Genomic DNA, 23229 nt, shown 5'->3' with positions numbered 1-23229 from the left:
GGGTACCATCGAAAACTTCAGCTACCCCAAGGAATAATCAAGCTCGGAAGAGTCAGCATAACCGTCAAAGAAAACCTCGGTTATTAGATGATGACGAGTACAACGAATCGGTGGGTTCACAGGTTTATCTTCCTCAAGAGTTACCTGCTGACCCTGGAGTCATTATATAGGCCGCCATGAAATCCACCACCAGCCGCAAAGGACAGACGTCCATCACTCACTTGATGAACTTTTCACTTCCGCCTCGCCCGCAATACCAAGCACCTCCTCGCAACATCCGACGTTATACATCCTGGGGGGCGGGTGCAGTAGACAAATCGCGTTATGTTCATGCGAATTACCGGTTTATTGTGATGCCAAATCAAAATTTCCATGCTCAGGCAGCCAATGCGGATGTTCATCTCGATTGGGCCTCGGTCCTCCAAGTACTGGTGTCTGCTCAGACACAGGCTGCCAGTTGTCCAATTTGTCTTTCTACCCCGGTTGCACCCCGGATGGCACGGTGTGGTCACATCTTCTGCCTCCCATGCCTTATCCGATACATGCATTCATCCGACGATGATAACACGGTCCCTGAAAAACGGCACCGTTGGAAGAAATGTCCTATTTGCTGGGACTCTGTGTATATCTCTGAGACTCGGCCTGTTAGGTGGTTCCGTGGCCAAGAAGGAGATCTTCCTGTCGAGGGCGGTGATGTTGTATTGAGACTTGTAAAGCGAGAGTCAGGAAGCACCCTTGCTCTACCTCGTGATGGATCTGAGACACTTGGTCCAGGCGAGGATGTTCCGTGGTATCATGTGGCGGACGTTGCCGACTATGCTCGAATCATGAAAGGTGGCGAAGAATATATGACCGCCCAGTATGATGCCGAGATCGAAGACCTCCGCAGACAGGAAGTTGAAGACGAGCTTCTTTTTGGCGATGAGAACACTTGGACCAGAAAAGCAATTGGTTCTATCATAGATGCCAAAGAGAAGCTGAAAGGCATTGGCAACCCGCCTGATGTCCGGCCAGCGAAGGAACGCACTATTGCACATACACCCGCCAGTAGCTCTCCTGCGCATTCTACCGTGACACCAGCTACATCTGATGAAACGGAGGATCTCTCTAAAACGTTAGACGGGGTCAATCTTGATCCCGAGTCCGGTGCAAAGGCTAAAGAGAAAGGCCGCAGCAAGCAAACACCAGCGTCTTCCGGGCCAGATCAACCATATCACTTTTATCAGGCGTTGCCTCAGTTCTATCTCTCACCCTTGGATATTCGTATCCTCAAGGCTGCATTTGGAGAATATTCCCTGTTTCCTGCAACCATTCTACCACGAGTGGAGCACATATCAACAGGCCACATTGTCGATGATGAGCTTCGCAAGCGAGTGAAGTACCTCAGTCATCTTCCACAGGGATGTGAGGTTAGTTTCCTGGAGTGCGATTGGAGGGACGTGGTTGTCCCCGAAGTTTTGGGGCGTTTCCGCGCAGAGACAGATAGACGGCGAAGGCGTAACCGGGAGAAAGAAGCGCGAGAAGAAAAAGATCGCATCCGCGCGGAGAAGGAAGAGGACGACAAACGGTGGGCTGCCGCTCGGCGCAAGCGGCCAAGCATTGGAAGTGCCAGCGTCAGTGAAGCTCCATTCTCCGCTCATGACTTCCAACCACTTCCTCACAACGCCAATTCTACATCATTTGACACTGCGGCCTCCTCGGCCTCTCCTCCACGCTCCTCGTCTGGATTCGGGGCATTGGCTTCTCCTTCCACCAGTCCCCCAGGCATCCGCACTGTTTGGGGCACAACGGCAGTGGGTTCACTGTCACCAAATCTTGAAGCTCAACGAGGTATACACAGTGATGGCTGGCGGCAGGGCTGGGAGGACGAGCTCTTTGCGCAGCAGGAATCCGATCTGCTCGCTCAGACAGCATCTGGAGACCCGAATCTAAATCCTGGATCATCTTCCAGTGGTAAAAAAAAGAAGAAAAACAAAACCAAGATCACACTGATGGCCACTAGCAGCCAAAGAGGGGCGTAGGTCTTGATTGAGCTTTGTTTCACTGTTCTCAATCCTCATCATGGTACCATATTATCATATATTTCCCCGATTCCCGTTCGGGTTGTCTTAGTAACTGTTCTGTGTCCTTGGGAGCCCCGGGGCTGTGTTCTATTCTACTGGATTTTCCTGAAATATTCGAAACATATAATTACATTTACTCTACAATAGGCCTCAAAAAAGGAGGAATTAGAAATAAAATCAATTCAAAAGATAGTCTACTATATTTAGATACAAGGGGTACGGAGTACTCATAACCAACCTTGGAAATGGTCAAATAGTCAAAACAGGCAGTTGACAACGAGTTTCCCCCCACAAACCAATTCCACTTTGTGGGGGGTTCTATACACGTGATATCGTGATGACTAAGTTAATTTAATAAAAAAAGGAGTGTAGCCATGTCGGCTGCCCATTTACCGTCAATTAGCATTGTGTAGTATGAAAACCTATACCCAAGTCCTTTCTGCTTTTTGGTGGATTTTTATATTTACTACATAGTATCTTTCACTCTAACAACCAAAATACATACCCAATTCTATAAATTGGATATACTTCTGCAGATTTTAAAATTATGTATTATGTAATCAACTAGTACCAGAGTAAACATTCAGGACATTCTTGTTTTTTTCCACCCTCGCTCCTTTTTACCTTCGGCCATTTCTCTCCTTGCCCTCAATTGCAGTCGGAACCTTGGTCTTCAGATTAAGCGACCATGACTTTAACCCGCTCTCAAACGGGGAAGACCCCCAAGTGAGTAGTTTCCACCGGATCTTAGTTACGACGTATCCACACCCTGAATCCTCCTTATATCTTGCCAATTCCCGGCACTTTTGGCTTGTATATAGTAGTCTTTTTGTGAAGCTAATTTGGAATCCTTTCTTCCTCCAGAAAAATGGATCGCCCTGGCTTCATTGAGACCCCCGGCGGCCGACGCGCCACTCGCAACAGTTCTGTCTTCGATGGTACCGAGAATGAGGCCTCCCCCTCCCCCTCTCTAGAGAGATCCAAGTCTGCCTCCCGTCGTCGTACATCGAACAAAGTCAAGACTGAAGAGGAAGATACGTCGATGAAGGCCACCAATGGCAAGACTACCACCTCGAAGCCCAAGTCTGCATCACGCTTGGTGGACGGTTGGGAGGAAGGCCTCGATCCCAAGGTGGATTACAGTGGACATTTTGAATTCGGTGGCTCCTTGGGTGTGCTGTCCATGATGATCGGATTCCCCATGCTCATGTACTACATGTGGATTGGTGCTACCTACTACGACGGCAAGTTCCCTCGCCCTGCAGAGAACCAGAGTTACGGCGACTTTTTCGCACACTTGGCCAACCTGGTCTACACCGGTGCTTTCCCATCGGTTAAGGCATGGACTATCTACTGGGTTTTCTTCATCTTCGAGGGTGTCTGCTACGTGCTTCTTCCCGGTGTTACCGTCTCGGGTCGCCCCCTGCCACACATGGGTGGCAAGCAGCTGCCATATTACTGTTCTGGTGTGTGGTCTTTCTACACCAGCATTGCATTGGCACTCATTGCGCACGTAACTGGGGTCTTCAAGCTGTACACCATCATTGATGAGTTCGGCCCTCTGCTCACCGTCGCCATCCTGTCTGGATATATCGTCTCTTTCATTGCCTACTTCTCGGCTTTGGCTCGTGGCGCTGAGCACCGTATGACTGGCTACCCGATCTATGACTTCTTTATGGGTGCCGAGCTCAACCCCCGGATGTTCAAGATCCTCGACTTCAAGATGTTCTTCGAGGTCCGCCTGCCCTGGTATATCCTGCTGGGCCTGTCTATGGGCGCCGCTGCCCGCCAATGGGAGATGTATGGTTATGTGTCTGGCGAGGTCATGTTCCTTGTCATGGCTCATTACCTTTACGCCAATGCCTGCTCCAAGGGTGAGGAATGCATTGTTTCCACCTGGTAAGGGTATCTGCTGCCCCATACTTGAGATTATTTTCTAACTGTTTGCAGGGATATGTACTACGAGAAGTGGGGCTTCATGCTCATCTTCTGGAATTTGGCCGGTGTGCCTTTGAGCTACTGCCACTGCACAATTTACCTCGCTAACCACGACCCTGCTGAATACCGCTGGAACCGCTACTTCCTTGCCTTCCTATTCGCTGCCTACCTGTTCGTCTACTGGGTGTGGGATACTACTAATAGCCAGAAGAACCGTTTCCGTCAGCAGGAGCGTGGTACTATGGTGTCCCGCAACACCTTCCCTCAGCTTCCTTGGCAAACATTGAAGAACCCCAAGACTCTTACTGCGGCCGATGGCTCAAAGATTCTTGTGGATGGGTGGTGTAAGTTCATGCCAACTATCAAAAATCCTGCGAGCTTCGATACTAACAACCGTATAGATGGCAAGGCCCGCAAGATCCACTACTCATGCGATCTTTACTTCGCTCTAAACTGGGGCTTGATTACCGGCTTCTCAAGCCCGTTCCCTTGGTTCTACCCTGTCTTCTTCGCCTGCATGATCAGCCACCGCGCTCTTCGTGATATCCAGCGGTGTCGCACCAAGTACGGGGAAACTTGGCTCGAATATGAACGTCAGGTGCCTTACCTGTTCATTCCTGTGAGTGATTTGTTCTTGAAAATCTTCTCGGTGCCTGTGGCTAACCTTTTGTATTATAGTACATCTTCTAATCGCAGCCAGCTGCTTTCCTTTGGACCCATTTTGGAGGCTCGGTAGTTGGGAGCCCAGGGGATTTTTCTTCTTTAGCAAACAATTTTGGTGTATTATATGTATAAAAGACAATGTCAAATAGATTATTAATACCTGCACCGATCATGAAGCAAGACGTTCTGGCCATCTCATGGCCTCTTTGACTTATCTGACATCCACCGCTATGAGTTTTATGCTTTTTTTTTTGTACAACTGGGACGAGTCACCTGGATTTTTGAAGTTGATCCATATGTGAAGATATTTGCTGTTTAATTCAATTGATATTCACTATATTAAAAGACGATCCATCTATGTTGAAATTGTTGGCCAGTATCAGCACATGACTGCCCCGCGTGTGTTATCGATAATGTTTTCGCGCCTTGATATCTTTCAATTGACTTCTCGATTCTATTCCAACATATTTATCTATTGAAAAAAAAGAAAAGAAAACACCATGCTGATCCAAGAATCCTACCATGACGTTCCTACCAAAGCGGATGGACAGGGGACGATGCGTATGTACACTATGGTCTCTCTCGTACAGCACATTTATCCCCTCTATAAATCCATTGCTCCTTCATAATGTCAATTTTAACAATTTAACAGGCATCTATGTCTTCCACCCAACAATCCCGGGCTACCCCAAAGCCCGCTTTCCTGGAGTCGTAGTTTTCAGCGAGATCTACCAAGGTTCGTGCCTCTTGCAGTGTGATCATGGCCGAACACCTCAACTAAAGATCCTGAACCCACAGTAACGGGCCCAGTGGCACGTTTTGCACGCCAGATTGCAGGCCAGGGCTACATCTGTGCTGCTCCTTCGAGCTACCATGAATTCACTGGTCCGGAACCTCTGAAGTATGACGCAGAGGACACAGACAAGGGGAATGCATGGAAGATCGGCAAAGTAAGTGGAATATACAGCTTCCCTGAATACGTGATTTACTTGCGTTTTCCATTTTGTTTCTTTATTGGGCTGTTGTGTCAATTTTCGGGGCTAACTGTCTATTAGAAACTTGCCGCTTATGATGAAGACGCTAGTCTCAGCGTGGATTATCTCCTCTCGCTGCCCACTTGCAATGGTCGAGTTGGTGCCACCGGTATGTGTCTAGGTGGCCATCTGGCCTATCGTTGCGCGCTGGATAGCCGGGTCAAAGCGAGCGTGTGTTACTTTGCTACGGATATACACAGCAAGACCCTTGCCCTGGGCAAGAACGATGATAGTTTAGAGAGAGCAGGGGATATCAAGGGTGAGATGCTAATGGTATGTCTGGGGATTCTTTTTCTTTCTATTGTTTCCATTTGGGTCAATTGCTGCTAAACACAATTATTCTTTAGATCTTTGGCAAAAATGATAACCACGTCCCGCCCGAGGGCCGCGATCTCATCCGCAAGACCCTGCATGACAAGAACGTCCTGTTCAGTTTCTATGAAGTCGCGTGGGCGCAACGTGAGTTGAACTCGTCTCTTAACACAAACACAAATATGCTGACAATATTTATTCAGATGCATTCATCCGTGATGAGCTCAGCAAGGGTCGATATGATCCAGCTATCACCAAGGTCTGCTTTGAGATGCTGCTTGAGCTGTTTGGGCGCACCTTGAAGCTTGATCTGGGTGAGCATGATGGACAAAAATTGGTGATCGAGGATGTGTGTTAAGTTATGTTCGAGTAATCCTGCATGTAGTACGTTACAGAAGAAGGGGCTGATTTCTAAAATTGAATGTGAAATGGAATCATTTCCAACTGGACTAGATCGAGCTAAGGGGTATACTTATCTATGATTCCTACATACTCCGTAGAGGGACAGAGTAACAATACAGCAGGCACAGAACATGACGACATATCTCAATGGTCCAAGCATAGAAATGAGCTCAGAGGGTCGTCTATGTATAAAACTAAATATTGTGGCTTGAGTCCTGGTCGACCTGGCGACCATATATTATTGTCTCCAGCAAGGGTCAAGATAAACCCATTTTCACACAAAAAAGAAAAAGAATCTGTGTTTATGGAGATGTTCATAAGATAAAGAAGTTATACTCTTTCTCCGTATATTCTCCGTACAAATCCCATTCCTCCATACCTCCATACCTCCAGGGCTCCAGGGCTGAGCAGTCCGCTTAACTAAGGCGGGAGTGTACTATTATTAGTTACTTGACCCAAAGGAACCAAGTTGAATTGTTTATGATTTTTTGATATTAAACTTGAAAACTTGAAAAGTTCAGAAACGTTTTTTTATTTTTATTTTTTCTTTTTCAACTTAGCGTGCAGCTTTGGAGTCCCCCGAGTAACCCGTGGGGATCTTGACTTAGTCCCCCTCACAGTTCTTTTTGCCTTGGCTACACAGATTTACTTCTTTCTACCTCAACTCTTTGGTTTCACTATCCTATCTGGACTGGCTCTCCATCTTTAACTCTCCAGTCCCTTTGTCAACTCTCACATCTTTTCCTTGAATCGGTCTCAATTCAAAATGGGGTCCACTCAATTCGGGAACTTCCACGTAAGTGCAGATCGACCTGGAGACCCAATGGGCAGATACTGACCGCACACCCGTATGGGTATCACAGAACTTCTGTCGCGACTCAACCCTACCAGTTTGCAATGTGAGATCTTTTTGACAGGACCCCATGGAATTGTCAACTGACTATATGTCGCGTACAGCTTTTCACCAATGAAACCGCGACTGCTGCCTTCCACGCGTGCGATCTGACCGGCATTCCTCTCAGTGGGGACAGACACCTTCGGAATTTAGGTACGATCCGCGAAGCCGCCGATGCGATTGGGGACAAATGATATGAGCATGATTGCTGATTGGGAATAGGTTCAATTCTGTTGGCCTTCATTGCCATTGTCTTGACTGTGGGTATGATATGGAGATCGGACAAGAAGCACGCTGCCGTCGGCCGGAGGTATGAGATGTCTTTGTTCCCTATGGAAATATGAACTGACATGGAGGTGTATGCAGGGAAATGCAATTATTTTTGCTCGGTTTCATCATCATTGAGATCTGCGAGATCTTCACAGTGGGTGGCTTCCCACTGAACGATGCAGTCCGAAAGGTAGGGTTCCTACAGGATAGACACAAGGTCTCGACTGACGGAAGTATCTAGGGATTTTCCGCGGTACATATTGCCGCGATCACTGCTACTTGCTGGGTCCTTCTCTTGAACGCACTCGTAGGCTTCCAGTTGCTTGACGACGGTACAGCAGCTTCTATCGGTCTCATCTGCGCATCTGCTGCCGCCCTCTTTATCGGGACTGGCTATATTGCCTTGGACACCGGATTCGATTGGACTGGTCGTTTCCAGTCAAGCCATGAGCCACCCAATCGCAATATCGCCCTCTATGTTCTGTACCAGCTTTTCCCACTCGTCTGCCTTGTCTTGTTCTACCTCCTGGAAGCTGTACTAGTGCTCCGGGTCCTGGGCGAGTTCCGGCCAATGCGTAAGTACACCATGCTGGACTCGAAATAAACGTGTGCTAACGATGCAACAGTGTATCTCACCGGCGCTGGCTTGTTGTTTGCAATTGGTCAGATCTTCAATTATGTGATCAGCACGCATCTGTGCCAGGCCTCGGATGGCAAGATCAATGGAGCCTTATTTGAAACTCTCTTCACCCTCCTTTCTGTCTCCGGGGTCTGGGCCTTCTGGAGCAGCATCACTGAAGATGACTGGCCTCTACCCGTGGGTGGTGGTGGTTACAACTGATTTGATAATTATGCCCTTTTGCGTTATCTGTGACTTTGCCTCGGTCAGTTTCTTGCGAATTTCAACGTCGCTAATTATTTCTCAGCCATACATAACTTTATTCACGCTTGTTTACGAATCTTGATCTTGAACTGGGATCGTCGACATTGTGATACCCCCATTTCCTTGAGTCATGTTTCACGATTCACCTGCCATCTCTTACCTTAGCGGCGGTTATCATGCCTTGCGTTATGACTCGTTCCAGCCCCTCTATGTTTTATGAATTCAATTGCGAGAGATACGATTTGCCAGTCGAGCTACTGATCGACTACTTTCCCATCGGTATTTACCCGTGATTTTGTTTTTTTATGGCAGATATCTCCTTGCCATGTACTTAGTGTAACCTATGTCAAATAATCGACTTGAGCTCGCTTTTTTCGAGTTCATCATTAACTAAAAGAGCCGATTCCCACTCCCCAGATTCAAATCAGTCATGGGGCTTTTGTGCAAACACCCCTCAGCTCTCTTATATCGGGTAGGTAGTATCTGATGCTCCCTGCCCAACCCTGATACATAAATTGGGGAAAGACGAGCCTTCTAATGCGACTCAGTGTGACCACAATGCTAATTTTCATTTCGCTCCATATGACAATTTACCAATTGGCCGCCAATGTGACATTCATATCGAGGACTAGCTGTCCATCTCTTGTGCCCCGGACAATCTAAAGCTTCGGTGTATATAATAAGCAACTATATAATTACAAAAAGAATAGGGTAACCCTCTATCTCTTTATAACAATACTAAATTTGAGCCTGTGTCTATCCCTCTCATTCTCTTTTTCCAATTATCTGCAAAGGTTCTTGAATATGCGTTTTAACATAGCCGCTCTAGTCCTCGCCTCGGGGTTGACCACAGCTGCAGGAATAGCTCCTGTGGGCAATAATACACAACCCCAAACCTCTCGTACATATCCCTTTTATAACCTCAATTATTCGACAATTTGGCTAAACTAGCACTGATACGAGGCATATAGTTCAGCAACAAAATCTAGAGATAGTCCGGCATCTCCCAGAGGCGTGTAGTATCGCTGCTTGTCTCAATTTGGCAGCCCAGCTTACGTGCATTGCCAATGCTATTACCAATGGTGATCCGGTTGCTATGCAGAAGTGTATAACAACTTACTTGAATCAGGTATATTCCTTTGTCTTCATCGAGCTTTAGGAACAAAGACTAAGATCTGAGTCTAGCTCTGCTCATGTGGTGCTTGCTATCCATCGATTCTCAATATGCTTATTCAACTCGGTATATGTCCGGTCACAAATAATGAGCACGGTGATGAGCCTTCTTCTAGGTAATTGCCATGAGGCTCTCGGCCACACGATGGTTAGGGATATTGTTGCCGGTTATAGGTTAGGCTTTTGGTTAGTCCTTAGTGCACGTAGCAGGCAGGAATTCTAGCTGTCTCTCTGCTTTTTCTGCCTTTCTCGAGGTCAGGGTATACTTAGTATGAGGGACACATGGGTAAAGGCCACGCTAAGGCCAAACGACGTCTTCCCCTTCAAGTCAATTATTGCATGATGTCTTATATAGCTACCACCACCTGGGTTTGGTTACAACGGCAGGAGGATTTGTATATCCAATAGAAAGCCATTCAACGATTGACACGTTACTATAGAATGGGTTATGTACAATAGTTGTTCATAAGTGTTCAAGGATATCGAGATACGAAAAACACACAAGTCGTAAATAATGTATATGAAATCAAAAGCTCATCTGAATACAACAGAGGAAGGATACCAAAATCAAAACTTTTTGCACACTTCATAGTCGAACTTTGACATCAACGCATGGAAGCGTCCACTCCCGCCTCCCCAAGAGGCTGCGCATCCACTCCAACCCAACTCCTGTCCACTCGTTCGGCCTTGATTCAATGCCATTGGAAGAAAGTCGTTGCTGAACGCCTTCAAATGCAGCCCCAGCCAAGGCCTTGGCAGTGGAGTTCATAGTATCGAAAACAAATTCCGTCAGACCCTCGCCAGACACTGTTGCTTCAGAGGTTGTGTTGCCCGAGATGGCATAATCGCTAGATTCCGAGGTATAGCGTGGTGCAAACCAATTACTCCGTAGATCAAAGATGCACCGGTCTGACCAATGACATGACGAGACGAAGAGGATCAAGAGTAACGCGGAGCAGTAGATACATGGCCGGTGAATGATGTATGTCAAGGCAACAAACGAGATGATGAAAAGCGGGGAGGCGTTGGTCGGGATGAAAAGAAGTGGCAGCCAGCTATAGTATGACAATTTGGGTTAGTCTTAATCATCTGCTTTGTTGCTGATTGCTTGCTTCTCTTACCTTCGTAGACAGAACATGATGGGGTTTGCGGGCGCTGGCCTTCTGGCGGAAGGGTACAGACAGATGGACGAAAGTGTCGTTTGAATTAATTAGAATATTATGATAGTCTAATGATCACCACCTTCCAACTCGGTAAATGAAAGTTGGGTCAAAGGAAGTAAAAGTAATCCGATTCACTAAATGACGCGAGTCGGGCAAGAAATAACACTAGCCACGATCCGCCACAAACTCGGCAGCCTCAGCCACACACACGGCTCGAACAATATTACCGAGAGTTCTTCTCTCCTTCACCCTTCCTCTCGACTTCACCACGTTCTCCAATTTCATCTCTCTTTTCTCGCACTTATCTCTGATTTATTCTTTTGTCGCCATTTCTAGCCTTTCTGATTTCCAATTTCATACTCTGTCCCTCTCGAAAGAGAGCTTCTGAGAGCTCTGCAAAGCTTGGATCCTATCGGCGGAGGTCGCCTATAACCACGGCGTAACGGCAGAAATGTCCACCCCCACCGATCTCCAGGCTCTCTTAGCCAGTATCCGGCCTCGTCCTTCTCCTTCTAACACTCCTGGCCAGGATAACCCGCAGGCCCAGCGCCAATCGTATTATCAGCCCGGTCTGTTCCCGCCGCACCCTCAGCAGCAGCAACCTTATGATGGTCAGAGCTACCCTCATCCCCAGTCGCATGGCTACCAGCATCCATCGGTATCCTCGACTATCCAAAGTCCTGCCCCAATGAATGCTCCCCCTCATCAGGGCTCTGATATCTTGAGCCCTAACATGCCTTCTCCTCGGGGTGAATGGCCCCAGCAGCCACAGCCGCAACCGCAGCACACCAACCCAGGCTCTGTGGATCTTTTGAATCTTCTCAGATTCAGCCAGCGTCCCGGCGCTTCCCCCCAGCCGCAAGCACCCGCTGCAGCTCCCGAACACTTGCAGTCTCCGCCGGCCCAGGGAGCTCCTGGGTCGCACGGACGAAATGTTTCCGCGTCTGACTTCGTTGCTACTTTGTTCGGTCAACAGGCCCCGGCTGCGCCTGCTCCCACTGGCCCTCCGGCATTCCACTCTGGTCAGCCCGAGGGCCCCAATGAGAACACACAAGATATGTTGCTTCGCCTGCTCAATCGTTCTCAGCCAGGTCCTGCTGGCGCTGAAACATCGGCGCCGGCTTCATCTAAACAGGCACCATTTATGCAGGCTGTTGTTGATGAACGTCAGAATCAGGCAGCCAAGAATGTCTTCATGGAAGTTGTGGATGAAAGTCCCAAGGCACCTACGAACCCGGAAACGGTCGTATCGCCCAGCTCGAAGGACTCAATGTTCACCTATGTCAATCCATTTGACCAATTGGCAGCCATCTCTCCTGTTAACAAGTCTCCCCGGTCTACCTCTGGCTTCCAGAGCCCAGCTGTTGAAGTCACCCAGAAGCAAAGGATCAATGTTTCTGCTAAGCTAGAGCCTTCGCAGACACCCGAGCTTGCGGCCCCTAGGGAGAGGGTCCAGTCTCCAATTTTGACTGAAGGTCAGAGAGACGCTGTGAATGAAGTCGTCGGTCGTCTCGTAGATGAAATTGGTCGCTCTCTCAGCGGCGACGAGCCCCAGGCTGCAACGGAAGCCAATGCTGCTGTTTCTACTGTGCAGGAGGAATCCTCTGAAGCAGTCCTTTCGTCAATCGCTAGTCATATGCGTGAGACTGCTGCTGAAGCTGTAGAAGCGACAGGCTTGGCCCATGTTGACGAACCCGTGAAGGAGGTTGAATCTCCAGCGGTTCCAGTTGCCCCGAAGGCGGCTGAAAACACTGAGGCTCTTGCTGACAGCTGGGAGAGTGCGGAAGACAGCGCTGAAAAGGAAGAAGAACGAGTTGTCTCTGTTTATAACTTTCCAATGAGGCCCTTCATCTCCATTGCCGTGAAAGCTACGTCCGGAAAGCTTACAACCTTCCGTGATGACGACGTCATGGATATTGCTCGTTTGAAAAAGGAGTTCGATCAGCTTGACCGTTCGTTGACTGCGGCTACATCCGAATACATTGTGTATGCGCTCGCCAAAACCGGTGGAATTAGAATCATTCGACAGGATGACGGTAGTGACCGACAGGTGTTCCGTTCCACCCGCGATCGAGTGTTCAACGTTGCCCTGTGTACAGCTCCTTCGACGGCTGGTGAGTCCGAAGTTCAGGCTATCCTCGGCATCGGAGTCAGCGGCTCGGTATACTGGGCTGTGATCTCGCGTTCTGGGAAGGATTTCTTTGATATGGATGCTTTGGAAAGCGAAAGCTTGATCTTCCCACCTTTCCCGGCCTCAGACGAGAACACCTCTGGTGGCCAGCTGAAAACGCGGGCCAAGCGGAGCACTCGTCACACCAACCTGTTTGCCATTGGTCGGGGCAAGAATATCTACGTTGTTTCGCCAAAGGCAGCAATGACCCCTGCCTATGGCGTTTCTGGTACCCAGCGTACAGTCAACACCGAGAAATTCTTCAAGGAGCGTGCATTGAAGATCTCCACTGGTAAAGCCGGCAAAGACTTTGCTTTTAGTGATGATGATTCCGTCATCGCCTCCTTGGACAAGACTGGCCGGCTGCGCTTCTGGGATATAAATGATATGCTGAATGATGCGAGCCTCGTGGAAGGCCCTGCTCCCGCCGAGATCCGGGTTCCCTTGACTACCTTTGTCACTGGCTCCCCAACTGAAAAGTCCTGGCCCACTTCGGTCCTCTTCCTCGACAAGCTTCGCGCTTATTCGCGATCTATGGCCCTCCGTTACGTTTTGGTCGGACTCAAGCAAAACCACACCTTGCAGCTCTGGGATATTGGGCTGGGCAAGGCCGTGCAGGAGTTGAAGTTCCCGCACGAAAATGAATCCGATGCCATCTGCAGCGTGGCTTATCACCCATCATCAGGTGTCATTGTCGTTGGACATCCCACACGCAACTCTATCTACTTTGCTCATCTTTCGGCTCCTCGATACAATTTGCCTCAGATGTCACAGGCAGCCTACATCCGAGACCTCAACGATAAAGACAACACTCTACCTAAACCCGAGTCTACTGCTTGTTTGAGTGGAATTCGGGAGATCTCTCTCGGTTCCAAGGGGCAGCTAAGAAGCTTGGAGCTCCTACCTATCACCAAGTCCGCTACTGACAAGCGCAGCACTGAGGAGAATCCCCTGTTTGAGCTTTATGTTATGCACTCGCGCGGTGTGACCTGCTTGAATATCAAGAAGGAGGATTTGGGCTGGACGGCGGATAACAAGGTTATCCGCCCTATTGATGCAATGGAGCATGGCTTGATTGAAATCAGCGATCTTCAGACTTTCCCCACATACGCCACCGATGATCCATCTGTCAATGGTGACTCCGCCTCCATCCAGTCTCGCGCCAAGGAGTCTGCGAAAAAGCCAGAGATTGGAGAATTGGCTTCTGGAGTTGCTCCTTCGCGTAATGCATCACCTACCAAGTTGATCAAGAAGAAGGAAGAGCCCAGTGAGCCAGCAGCGGCACCTATCGTGGCTGAGAAGTCTGAAAAGAAGAAGAAGAAGAAGACGGCTGCTGCCGCCGAAGCTGCGAAAGCCAAGGAGCCATCTGTCACTGCCGGTGTCGAATCTTTGCCAGTCCCCTCCGCCGCTGCCAAAGAATTCGAGACTCTTGCCTCTTCTACTGCAGCGATGGGTGCGACTCAGGCTGCCGAGCATGCAGTGCCTGGTCTCGGTCTCTCAAGCGAAGCTTTCAATAGACACATCCAGACCTTGCAGGGCAGCGTTTCAAGCGAGTTTAACAAGAGTCTTGGCCTTGAGTTTGAGAACCTCCACCGTCGCTTCGACGATGAACGTCGTAGCTGGGATGCTGCTTCGTCAGCCAAGCAAGACCAAGTGTTGCGCCTGGTCTCTAGCACGCTCTCTGACAACGTTGAGAAGAACTTGTCGCGTATTGTTTCAGCTAGTATCCAGACCGATGTCATTCCTGTCATCTCTGATGCCACTTCTGCTGCAGTCAACAAGCAACTGAATGGCGCTGTCTCTCAACAACTTGAAGGCGTGTTCAATGAAGAGCTACGACAGGTTCTTCCCAAGGCTATCATCAACGCTATGCAACAGCCACCCGTGGTGAAAGCTGTCTCCGATTCGGTTGCACAGAAGCTTGCACCTCGCATTGAGGCAGAAGTCACCCGGGTCATGCAGTCCTCGATTGCCCCCATGATTGAGAGCTTGGCACGTACCACGCAGAAGGTGGAGTCAGATATGGAACGCCACTTCCAAGCGCAGGTTCAGCAATACGAGGCCCAGCGCCAAAGCGATGCTGCAAAGATCGACGAGATGTCAGCCGTCCTGCGTGGCTTGTCCAAGACCGTTTCTTTGCTGGCCGCGCACCAGGGCCACCAAATTCCACAGAGCCAAAGCCCGCAGCACGAGATCGCCCAGCGCGAGGTCTTGAATGTCAACAAGCGCTCCTCTACTAGACAGCCAAGTGAGAACCACGTGCGCATGCCGCAGCCATTGTCTCAGCCTGTGTTACAAACTCAGGCTATGCCGGCCCCAGCCCCGGTTGCCGCCGTTTCTCCTGTCGCGCGATCCCCCGAGGAAACCGAAATGGGGGATATTGTGCAGCTTATCAATACCGGTCACTTCGAGCAAGGCACTATTAAGGTTGGTTTCGATCACTTCCATATATATTCGATATTCCTACTAACACTAAACTTTCTAGTGGCTCCAATCGAGCCAACAAGCTGACCTGTTTGACAACTTCTTCGTCCACGTATCTCCCACCTACTTGTCCCGACTTTCTGCGATCGTCATGCTCTCCGTGGCTGTTGCTGTCACCAGTACCATGCAAACCAACATTGGCCAGCGCCTCCACTGGCTCGAGGTGGTTCTCCAGAATGTGAATCCCAGGGTATGTCCTTATTCTATTTCAAATTTTGTAACCTGTTCACTAACTCTCTGGCTTTTAGGACACCGACCTCCGGGAAGTCGCACCTCGCATTCTAGATATCATGAGCCAGCGCCTCAATACCCTGTACATGTCAGTCGTTGAGCACAACCCGCATGACCCAATCCTGCGACTTATTTCACCCCTCGCTCGCCGTGCCCGCGAACTGCACGCCAGCTTGTCTTAAATTGCGGTTTTATTCGCCTTTTTGCATGAATTCGGAATCATGATGAGTTCACGATGAGTTCACGATCTCGACGCGGGCCCATCAACGGCGTTATCATTTTGATTTTCAGTATGACGTGTAACGATATCGAACAGAAACACCCAAAAGCATAAAAACACGCATGAATTCAGAGAATGTGGTCTCTGGTTACCCCTTCGGGATGAAATTATCTTAGTTATCAGGTAAACACCTTGGACGAGGTCATGAAGTTTCCTTTAGTCAGGGCATTGTCCGGGCACATTTGATACCAATGCACACTGGATTTGCTATTCTTCGAGGACATCTTCTATAGTCATGACGTGGGTCTAGGGCTTGTAAAACTTTGCATCTCCTGTATCTACTTGTACTCTCGGGTTTTATGGAATGGCGTTATTATGGGACTCTCCTGCCACTTAAATCAAGTGGCTATAGATGCTCTCGGCTCCCAATTCTCGATATCATTTGATATTAGGCCCGAAAAATCCATGAAATCGTTTATGCCCTACTTATAGGTCGGATCATTGTCAATCCGATTGATTCAACACGAATCTGGAATGACAAATGGTGCAATGCTCGCCAACTTCTCATGAGTCTCCATCAGCTCGCGCTCTGGGTTAGACTGAGAGATAACACCAGCTCCAGCTTGGATCCAAGCACGATTCTGATCTTGAAAGACAGTGCGCAAGACAAGTGCAGCTTCAAATTCTAGATCTTCGATCATGATGACAGCACCAGAGTACAGCTCTCTCGGTTGATCCAGGCGCTGAATAGCTTTGAGAGCTGCAAGCTTTGGGATACCAGATGCGGTAATTGATGGGAACACGACATCAAATGCATCCCACATATCTTTCTCAGGTGATAGAATCCCAGTCACACGAGACCCTAGATGTTGTACAGATCCACGCGTTCGGATTGACATCAGATCTTCAACCGTGACTGTATCCCAACAAAGTCGTTGGAGCTCGGTGATGGCTTCTTATACCGACACCACATGCTCTACAATTTCTTTCGGGTCGTTCAGGAGTTCTTTTTGTAGCTTCTCGACCTCTTCTTTGCTGCCTAGGCTGGATCGAGTGCCAGCCAATGGCTCCGTCGTTACCCTTCTATCATTCACTGATACCACCAGCTCGGGGCTAAACCCTGTAGCCTGATAGCCTGCGTGATTCAAGCAGAAACTTCGTGCGGGATTATTAGAACGCCGGCCATTGAGAAGTGTAGCTGGCATATTGACCTTATATGGGATTCCTACTGTGCGAGATGGAATCACTTTGGTGTAATAGCCTGCTGATATGTCGGAGAGAGCATTCTCAACTCTCGCGATGTAATTCTCTTTATCTTCAGTCTGGATGGGTTGAACATCTTGAAAGGTAGATACATCGGTTTGATTCTGGATTGAGTCATAAAGCGCTTTCACTTCTTCCTCGACTCCCTTTATGGTGATTAATTGTTGGTGAAGAACAAGTTCAAGACGTGGAACAAGTAGGGCTAGAAGAGGCCAATTCCCCGGTGTATATTTTTCTCCAATGATATGTGCAGCGTAGTTGAATCCAACTTGGCCGAATATCCTGCCACTCAGGTTGGAAGTAAATTCTCTCGCGATATGTGAAATTGAAGCTCCCTCAATGGAGCGAGAGACTTCACCGGACTCGCTTTTAATCGTCGCGGTTTGTCATTTGGAGTCAATCACTAACGATGACCAACTTCCAATGCCAATATACCAATGTTTCTCGCGCTCATACGCATAATAGTCATCGTTTTTGTGTTTTAATAGCACTTTGACAACAGTTTCTAAGGCATTGGCTTGACTAGTGAAGGTAATTTGAGACATTTGAAGAGATATAAATTCAGTATAAGCTAACTCTCAATATATAAATGTCAGTTCGTGTAACTGGCCCAACATGGTCCAACTCCCATCAGTTGGGCTGTTGGGCCATGTAGTGTAACTACCTCTCATGGGTTATATAGATGCTAAATATGACGGCCTTTGATATTCCAATTCGATTTAGCCCTATATAGACATCCTTTCATTGCCCTCACTTATTCCACAATGGCTCAAGATGGATATATTCTAGGTCGAGCTATTCAAGACTCAGTTAGGTGAGTTGATACTTAAAGGGTCAACCCCTGAATGTTAATGAGAGAGCAGGTTAGATGCACAACATCTACTTTGGAAACTCCATACAGGCTTCGGACTACATCCTGATATCCCAATAACGGAGAACATGAAAATTGCAGAGCTTGGAACTGGAACGGCGTATGTAGTTTATTTTTACTTGATATATACATAACGAAGTTTGGATTAACAGTTAATAGCATCTGGATATTTGACCTTGCAACACAACTTCCGATAGTTCAAATAGATGGATTTGATATTTCCGACAGTTAGTTTCCATTAAAGGAACTATGGCCTCAGAATGTTACACTGGGACTTCTAGACTCTTTGACTGATCCGCCTTCATCTTTATATGGTCAATATGATGTGATACATCTAAGAATGTGGGCTAGCAACCTACGAGGAAATGATCCATCATCATTGTCCCGTCATATCAAGCATCTATTAAGTACATGAACTATATACCTTTACAGATATATAGTATAACTAACGATCCTTAAGAAACCTGGGGGTTATCTACAATGGGAAGATGCCGACTTGGTACACCAACATATCAAGGGTGCGAAAGCTGAAGAATTTGAACGAAATATCAATGAAATATTCAAAAAGGTCAATCTTGACTTTAGGTTTGTTACCTTGTTATTCCAAGAAAGACATTTATTAATATATCTATATATAGTTGGGTTTCGAATTTACCTAGTCACTTGCAGGACTTCAACATTCTCCAATCGGAAAACGGTCGTTTCAAGCCTCAGTTGGTCCAACTATGCACAAACACTTATCTGATGGCTCTTCGTGAAATCCTTCAGGGCATCAAGAGATTACTTCCCAATGATATGTTGTTTTCCAGTACTGAGCAAGAGGTAGCCCTCTATCAACTATCACAAAACAAGAACTGTATTTACAACTGGTCGCCGGTGGTGATATTGGCACAAAAGAAATGAAGGAATGATATATGATTCGAGAAGGTTGGATATTTCAGGGTTATTGACTATGTACACATTTGAATAAATATAAACAATGTCGGGTCCAGCATGTACTGAGACAGCTAAAATATACAAACCCATAGGAAATACCTTCATAATGCTGTTCAAATATAGAAACAATATGCGTATGCATGCTGTCTAAAATGCTGGGCAATCAAAGATATAATGATCGCAACACTTGCTCTACTTAGCAATTGGACGAAACCAAAAGCAAAGCGTACCTAGAGTGATCATATCCTCAGGACTAAAGCTAGGGCTTGTTATCCCCACTTCTAGTCTGATCGATGACGACGTGAACTGATCTCTCTGGTTCGGGCTGAACCAGGTGAACAGGTCTTTCCGGCTCATCATCCTGACCCACGCCGGGCTGGTGGGATGGCGAACGAGGACGGATCACCGAACCACCAATGCCAAAGAATGGGCGAATGTTTGCATTCCGGAATCCACGCTTGCGGCTACGGTAACTCGCATCCTCCCCTGTTGTGAGAGGTGTGGCCGTGCTGTGCGTGTGGCTGGTATTTGATATGGGGACCGGTTCGCGCTCCTCGTATGCGCTAGTGCTAATGACGTTGGAAATAGTTGCCGGGAGGTTATAGCCGGCCTTTCCAATGGGGACTGAGAGTCCATGCACAACCTGGGGTTTGATCAGAAGATGAACAATATAGGATGTAGGGGTTTTCGTTATTTGGGAAGACTCACGATACTGCAAACTACTAGGAACCATACCACGACCTGGACGGTCTCCATGATGTGCTTTATGTCCTCTGAGACTTCACCGTTGACTTGAATCTTGCGTAGGAATTCAAGGCAGACTGATAAGTAGAAGATGGCGCCTACTCCGATAGGACCAAAGAAGCCGACGAATGCAGCCTGGGAGACAAGCTCAATTTGAGGAATCCATTTGTGCATGGCGAAGACAATCGGGAGACGGCGAACTAGGAGAATCAAGATTCCCAGGAAGATGAGCCGATGGATTGGAATCACTTCGTTGTGCAGGAAGGATGACCATGGGCAGACCGCTCCGAACCACATGAACACAGACAGGTTGAGAAGCATGTCGATTGTCGGTTGGAGGGAATCGTCCATGGTTTCAAGTCGGAACCAGTCACTGTCTCGGTTAGCATTCGTGATATCATAGCTCACATCGGGGTGGCCTACTCTTGCGTGAATACATTTCCAGCAATGAAACAGGCAAGAAGATCATCTGTCCCAATCAGACCACAGGTTCCTACGATGAATAGCTATCCGAAAGATTAGCAAAGCGCCTTTTCCTTCTCGCTTTTGAGGTAAACTCACTGCAAGAGCAATGGCAAACACCAAAAAGCTCTCCCGGTCAACATAGCGCTTCTCCTCCGCCCAGTGCAACAACTTCCTCGCAATCCAACCAACCACAGTTCCATAGACCACACTCAGAATAATAGTGTATACCCAGGTCTCATAGAACCATAATGCCATCGCCTTCCCTGCACCACCACTATAGCTCTCGCTTGCCATCCCAGTATACTGGACAAGATAAACCGCAAAGAAAAGGAACGGGTAACCAAGGCCATCATTGGCACCAGACTCAGCGATAATAATCCTCTGCAGCTCACGGGGAACATGCTTATCTGCAAACTTGCCCTTGACAATGGAGTTAGACAGAACGGGGTCGGTTGGGGTGACGCATGCCCCGATAATCAGCGCATGGAGAAACTTCAAGTTTGGAACCATGGCCCAGGTCACTAGGCTACTGCACATCCACATGGCAGCCATGCCTGGTCCGAGGAGTAGCCCTAAGCTCCGCCATTCGATCTGTAGATACCGCTTTGGGAGTTGGACTCCGGCTAGAACTAGCTGCACGCCTAGCACTAGACGGGTAAAGTGCAATGTGATTGCCTCTAGATTTTCTTCTGAGTGTAGTGCATAGTCATCTGGTCTGATGAAATTGGCTGCATGAGGAGAGAATAATACTCCGGCTAGTAGGGAGATTACTATTTCCTATTAGTAAATGGGGTAATACCACCCAGGATTTCAACTTACATGCTTCGGATAGGTAGAACTTCTCCTTGCAAAGGTAGGATACTAGTCCGAAGAGGGAAATAAAACCTCCAAGCGTCGCGCAGACGATATTGAAGTTAATCAAGGCGAGTGTCGGCATTTTGATCTTTGAAATGTTCTGGGTTGTAGCTAAGGGCGATGAAGGCCCAAATCAAGAATTTGGACTCAAAGTGAGTCAGATCAATGAGATCTTAAAGAGTCTTAAGATGTTTGTCAAGTACAAGCAAATGTTATTGAATCATAGTTTGAATTTCCTGTTTGATTGTAGTCAAGATCATCTGAATGTATTGAAATGAAATGAACAAGAGCATTCGTAGGAGTTCTATAGTGAAAATATGAAGATATGAAGATGTGAAGATAAAAAGAATCTCCGAGGTTGTGGGAAACGCCTTAGACTGGTCTTGGCATCTGACACCCGACGATATACGATGATACGGATTTTTACCTATTAAGGATAAAAATAAACAATTGGTATAAATTAAACAATTGGTATAAATTGGATGCAAAAAGATACATAAGACTCTCTTGATTTATTTTTTTACTTAAAAATCTTCTTCAAACACTTCATCAGGTACATCCTCAGCACGCAGCGCCTCTGCCTTGACAGATACCCCTTTCTGGGCTCCATTAACGGCTAATTTATCAGCCTCTTCATTGCCGGCATCTTTATTATGACCTTTGACCCATTCAAATAATGTCTTCACCTTAAGATCATTGCGTTCTTCAATTTTGATCAGAATCGACTCAACCAGATCCTTGTTCTCAACCGGCTTCTTGTCTCGAGTCATCCAATTGTTGCGGCGCCAGTTGATAAACCATACGGTAACACAGTCAATAGAATATCGGCTGTCCGTGATTATGGTTACATCTCGGTGTCGAGGGGCAATATCAATCGCCCGAAGGATTGCAGTTAATTCAGCACGCTGGTTCGTTTGACGACTGCCTTTGAGTGGCTCCGATACGTTTCTGCTGGGATAAGTGACGGAAGTTAGAAAGTATTGGACAGTAGCCTAGGCAAATGTGCGAACCTTGAATCCCCAGGCCCGAAGAATACCCCTACCCCGGCCGACGCTAATGGGGTGCCATTTCTTAATGAACTCCCATCAGTGTATATCCGAAGCATCCCTGGGATACCTGTTGATTGTGGTTTTGTTGCTGCCATTTGGGGGGCGGTCTTGTAGACCACTTTGCCAGTAGCTGGATCTAGGATAACGTTAGGGTCAAACCCATCTTCAGCTCCTGCCGGCAATGGGCCGTCGCCTGGCGCAAACTCGACCCCTTCTGCATCTTTCGGCTTTTCAGTCGTTAACCCATGAGGCCCAGGTCCGGTTGCCACGCCGAACCCGACTGGAGGCTGTGTCTGTCCTTCCCGCACAAACTCCTCTGCCTCTTCGCGGGTGGAGAACTTGCGATACCGAGGTCGCGGAAACCCGCGAATTTGCTCCTGTGCCGTTGTCCAGTCTGTGTATACTCCAGTAACCCGACCCCTTTGGATTCCATAGAATCGTGTGTTCTCCGAGCTCTGCGATGCGGCGGGGAGCTTAATACCGTTCAAAAACGCATTGGCTTCTTCTTGTGAGGGAAACGATTGGACTAAAGAGTGTATGCGTCAGTCTCTGGTCAAATTGGCGCGCCTGTTGGGTGAAATGCGAAAAGCGTACTCACAAATTGCTCCCTTGAATCCCGTTATTTGAGCCAGGCAGTCATTCCACCCATAGTAGATACCCGGTTTATGACCTGCCTTGACAGCGTAATATTTGGCCGTAGCATTTCTCTTGCGCTTGGTGCCTGCGGTCGGCGAGGGAGAGGGTTTCGAGCCTGGCGAAGCTTTGGGGATGGGGCTCGGCGAAGGTGTAGTCTTATTCATCGTGTCGGATTGATCGCTGGGAGTCAATTCAAGGATTTTGGGAGTAGTAAGGGTATGGAATAGGCTCTTGTTGGCCCTTAGGAATTCACGGTTTGTATTCGTGACTGGGCGGACAGGAATAAATCGCGGGCAGCGCAGAAGGGAACACCAAGGTCCCAACTTCAAGGCTGACCAAACACGGCTGTGAATCTTGATCTTTCTGGTGTGTAAATGTGAATGAAAAGAGGTATAGTCGAAGGTCGAGGAATTAGGAATTGAGAAGAGGGGGTGGTGTAGGAATTAAGGGAGGGGGGGACACTCAACTCCAGGGCTAATGCCAGTTGACAATTTCGATACAATTTCGAT

At 47.9% G+C, this 23229-nt stretch overlaps 8 protein-coding genes across 8 annotated transcripts; 5 read left to right on the top strand and 3 right to left on the bottom strand.

Moving 5' to 3' along the window:
* Window positions 1-176: 176 nt before the first annotated feature.
* Window positions 177-2021, top strand: PGRI_079260 (RING-type E3 ubiquitin transferase MAG2; the record flags this gene model as incomplete). Its single annotated transcript, XM_040795640.1, has 1 exon — window positions 177-2021. The coding sequence occupies one exon, from the start codon at window positions 177-179 to the stop codon at window positions 2019-2021; it is 1845 nt and encodes a 614-aa protein (XP_040651205.1).
* A 910-nt stretch (window positions 2022-2931) lies between these two features.
* erg4 (c-24(28) sterol reductase) lies at window positions 2932-4691 on the top strand (the record flags this gene model as incomplete). Its single annotated transcript, XM_040795639.1, has 4 exons — window positions 2932-3962; window positions 4014-4345; window positions 4403-4620; window positions 4680-4691. 4 exons carry the CDS (start codon window positions 2932-2934, stop codon window positions 4689-4691), a joined length of 1593 nt encoding a protein of 530 aa, XP_040651204.1.
* A 473-nt stretch (window positions 4692-5164) lies between these two features.
* Window positions 5165-6368, top strand: PGRI_079240 (dienelactone hydrolase family protein; the record flags this gene model as incomplete). Its single annotated transcript, XM_040795638.1, has 6 exons — window positions 5165-5225; window positions 5317-5400; window positions 5463-5614; window positions 5720-5971; window positions 6046-6157; window positions 6214-6368. The coding sequence occupies 6 exons, from the start codon at window positions 5165-5167 to the stop codon at window positions 6366-6368; spliced, it is 816 nt and encodes a 271-aa protein (XP_040651203.1).
* An 810-nt stretch (window positions 6369-7178) lies between these two features.
* PGRI_079230 (chitin synthase export chaperone) lies at window positions 7179-8418 on the top strand (the record flags this gene model as incomplete). The annotated part of the gene is made up of 6 exons (XM_040795637.1): window positions 7179-7208; window positions 7370-7460; window positions 7530-7617; window positions 7674-7767; window positions 7819-8152; window positions 8204-8418. 6 exons carry the CDS (start codon window positions 7179-7181, stop codon window positions 8416-8418), a joined length of 852 nt encoding a protein of 283 aa, XP_040651202.1.
* Window positions 8419-11247: 2829 nt separating this feature from the next.
* On the top strand, window positions 11248-15863 carry PGRI_079220 (uncharacterized protein; the record flags this gene model as incomplete). Its single annotated transcript, XM_040795636.1, has 3 exons — window positions 11248-15393; window positions 15452-15640; window positions 15699-15863. The coding sequence occupies 3 exons, from the start codon at window positions 11248-11250 to the stop codon at window positions 15861-15863; spliced, it is 4500 nt and encodes a 1499-aa protein (XP_040651201.1).
* Window positions 15864-16419: 556 nt separating this feature from the next.
* On the bottom strand, window positions 16420-16725 carry PGRI_079210 (putative salicylate synthetase; the record flags this gene model as incomplete). Its single annotated transcript, XM_040795635.1, has 1 exon — window positions 16420-16725. One exon carries the CDS (start codon window positions 16723-16725, stop codon window positions 16420-16422), a length of 306 nt encoding a protein of 101 aa, XP_040651200.1.
* A 2505-nt stretch (window positions 16726-19230) lies between these two features.
* PGRI_079200 (putative Na/H antiporter) lies at window positions 19231-21117 on the bottom strand (the record flags this gene model as incomplete). The annotated part of the gene is made up of 5 exons (XM_040795634.1): window positions 19231-19614; window positions 19707-20088; window positions 20139-20221; window positions 20277-20950; window positions 21000-21117. The coding sequence occupies 5 exons, from the start codon at window positions 21115-21117 to the stop codon at window positions 19231-19233; spliced, it is 1641 nt and encodes a 546-aa protein (XP_040651199.1).
* Window positions 21118-21559: 442 nt separating this feature from the next.
* PGRI_079190 (RNA-DNA hybrid ribonuclease) lies at window positions 21560-22884 on the bottom strand (the record flags this gene model as incomplete). Its single annotated transcript, XM_040795633.1, has 3 exons — window positions 21560-21986; window positions 22046-22610; window positions 22683-22884. 3 exons carry the CDS (start codon window positions 22882-22884, stop codon window positions 21560-21562), a joined length of 1194 nt encoding a protein of 397 aa, XP_040651198.1.
* Window positions 22885-23229: the final 345 nt, after the last annotated feature.

This window comes from Penicillium griseofulvum, assembly GCF_001561935.1.
Source record: "Penicillium griseofulvum strain PG3 chromosome Unknown contig_76, whole genome shotgun sequence".
Classification (NCBI taxonomy): Eukaryota; Fungi; Ascomycota; class Eurotiomycetes; order Eurotiales; family Aspergillaceae; genus Penicillium; species Penicillium griseofulvum.
This window is presented reverse-complemented; position numbering and strand designations above follow the sequence as displayed.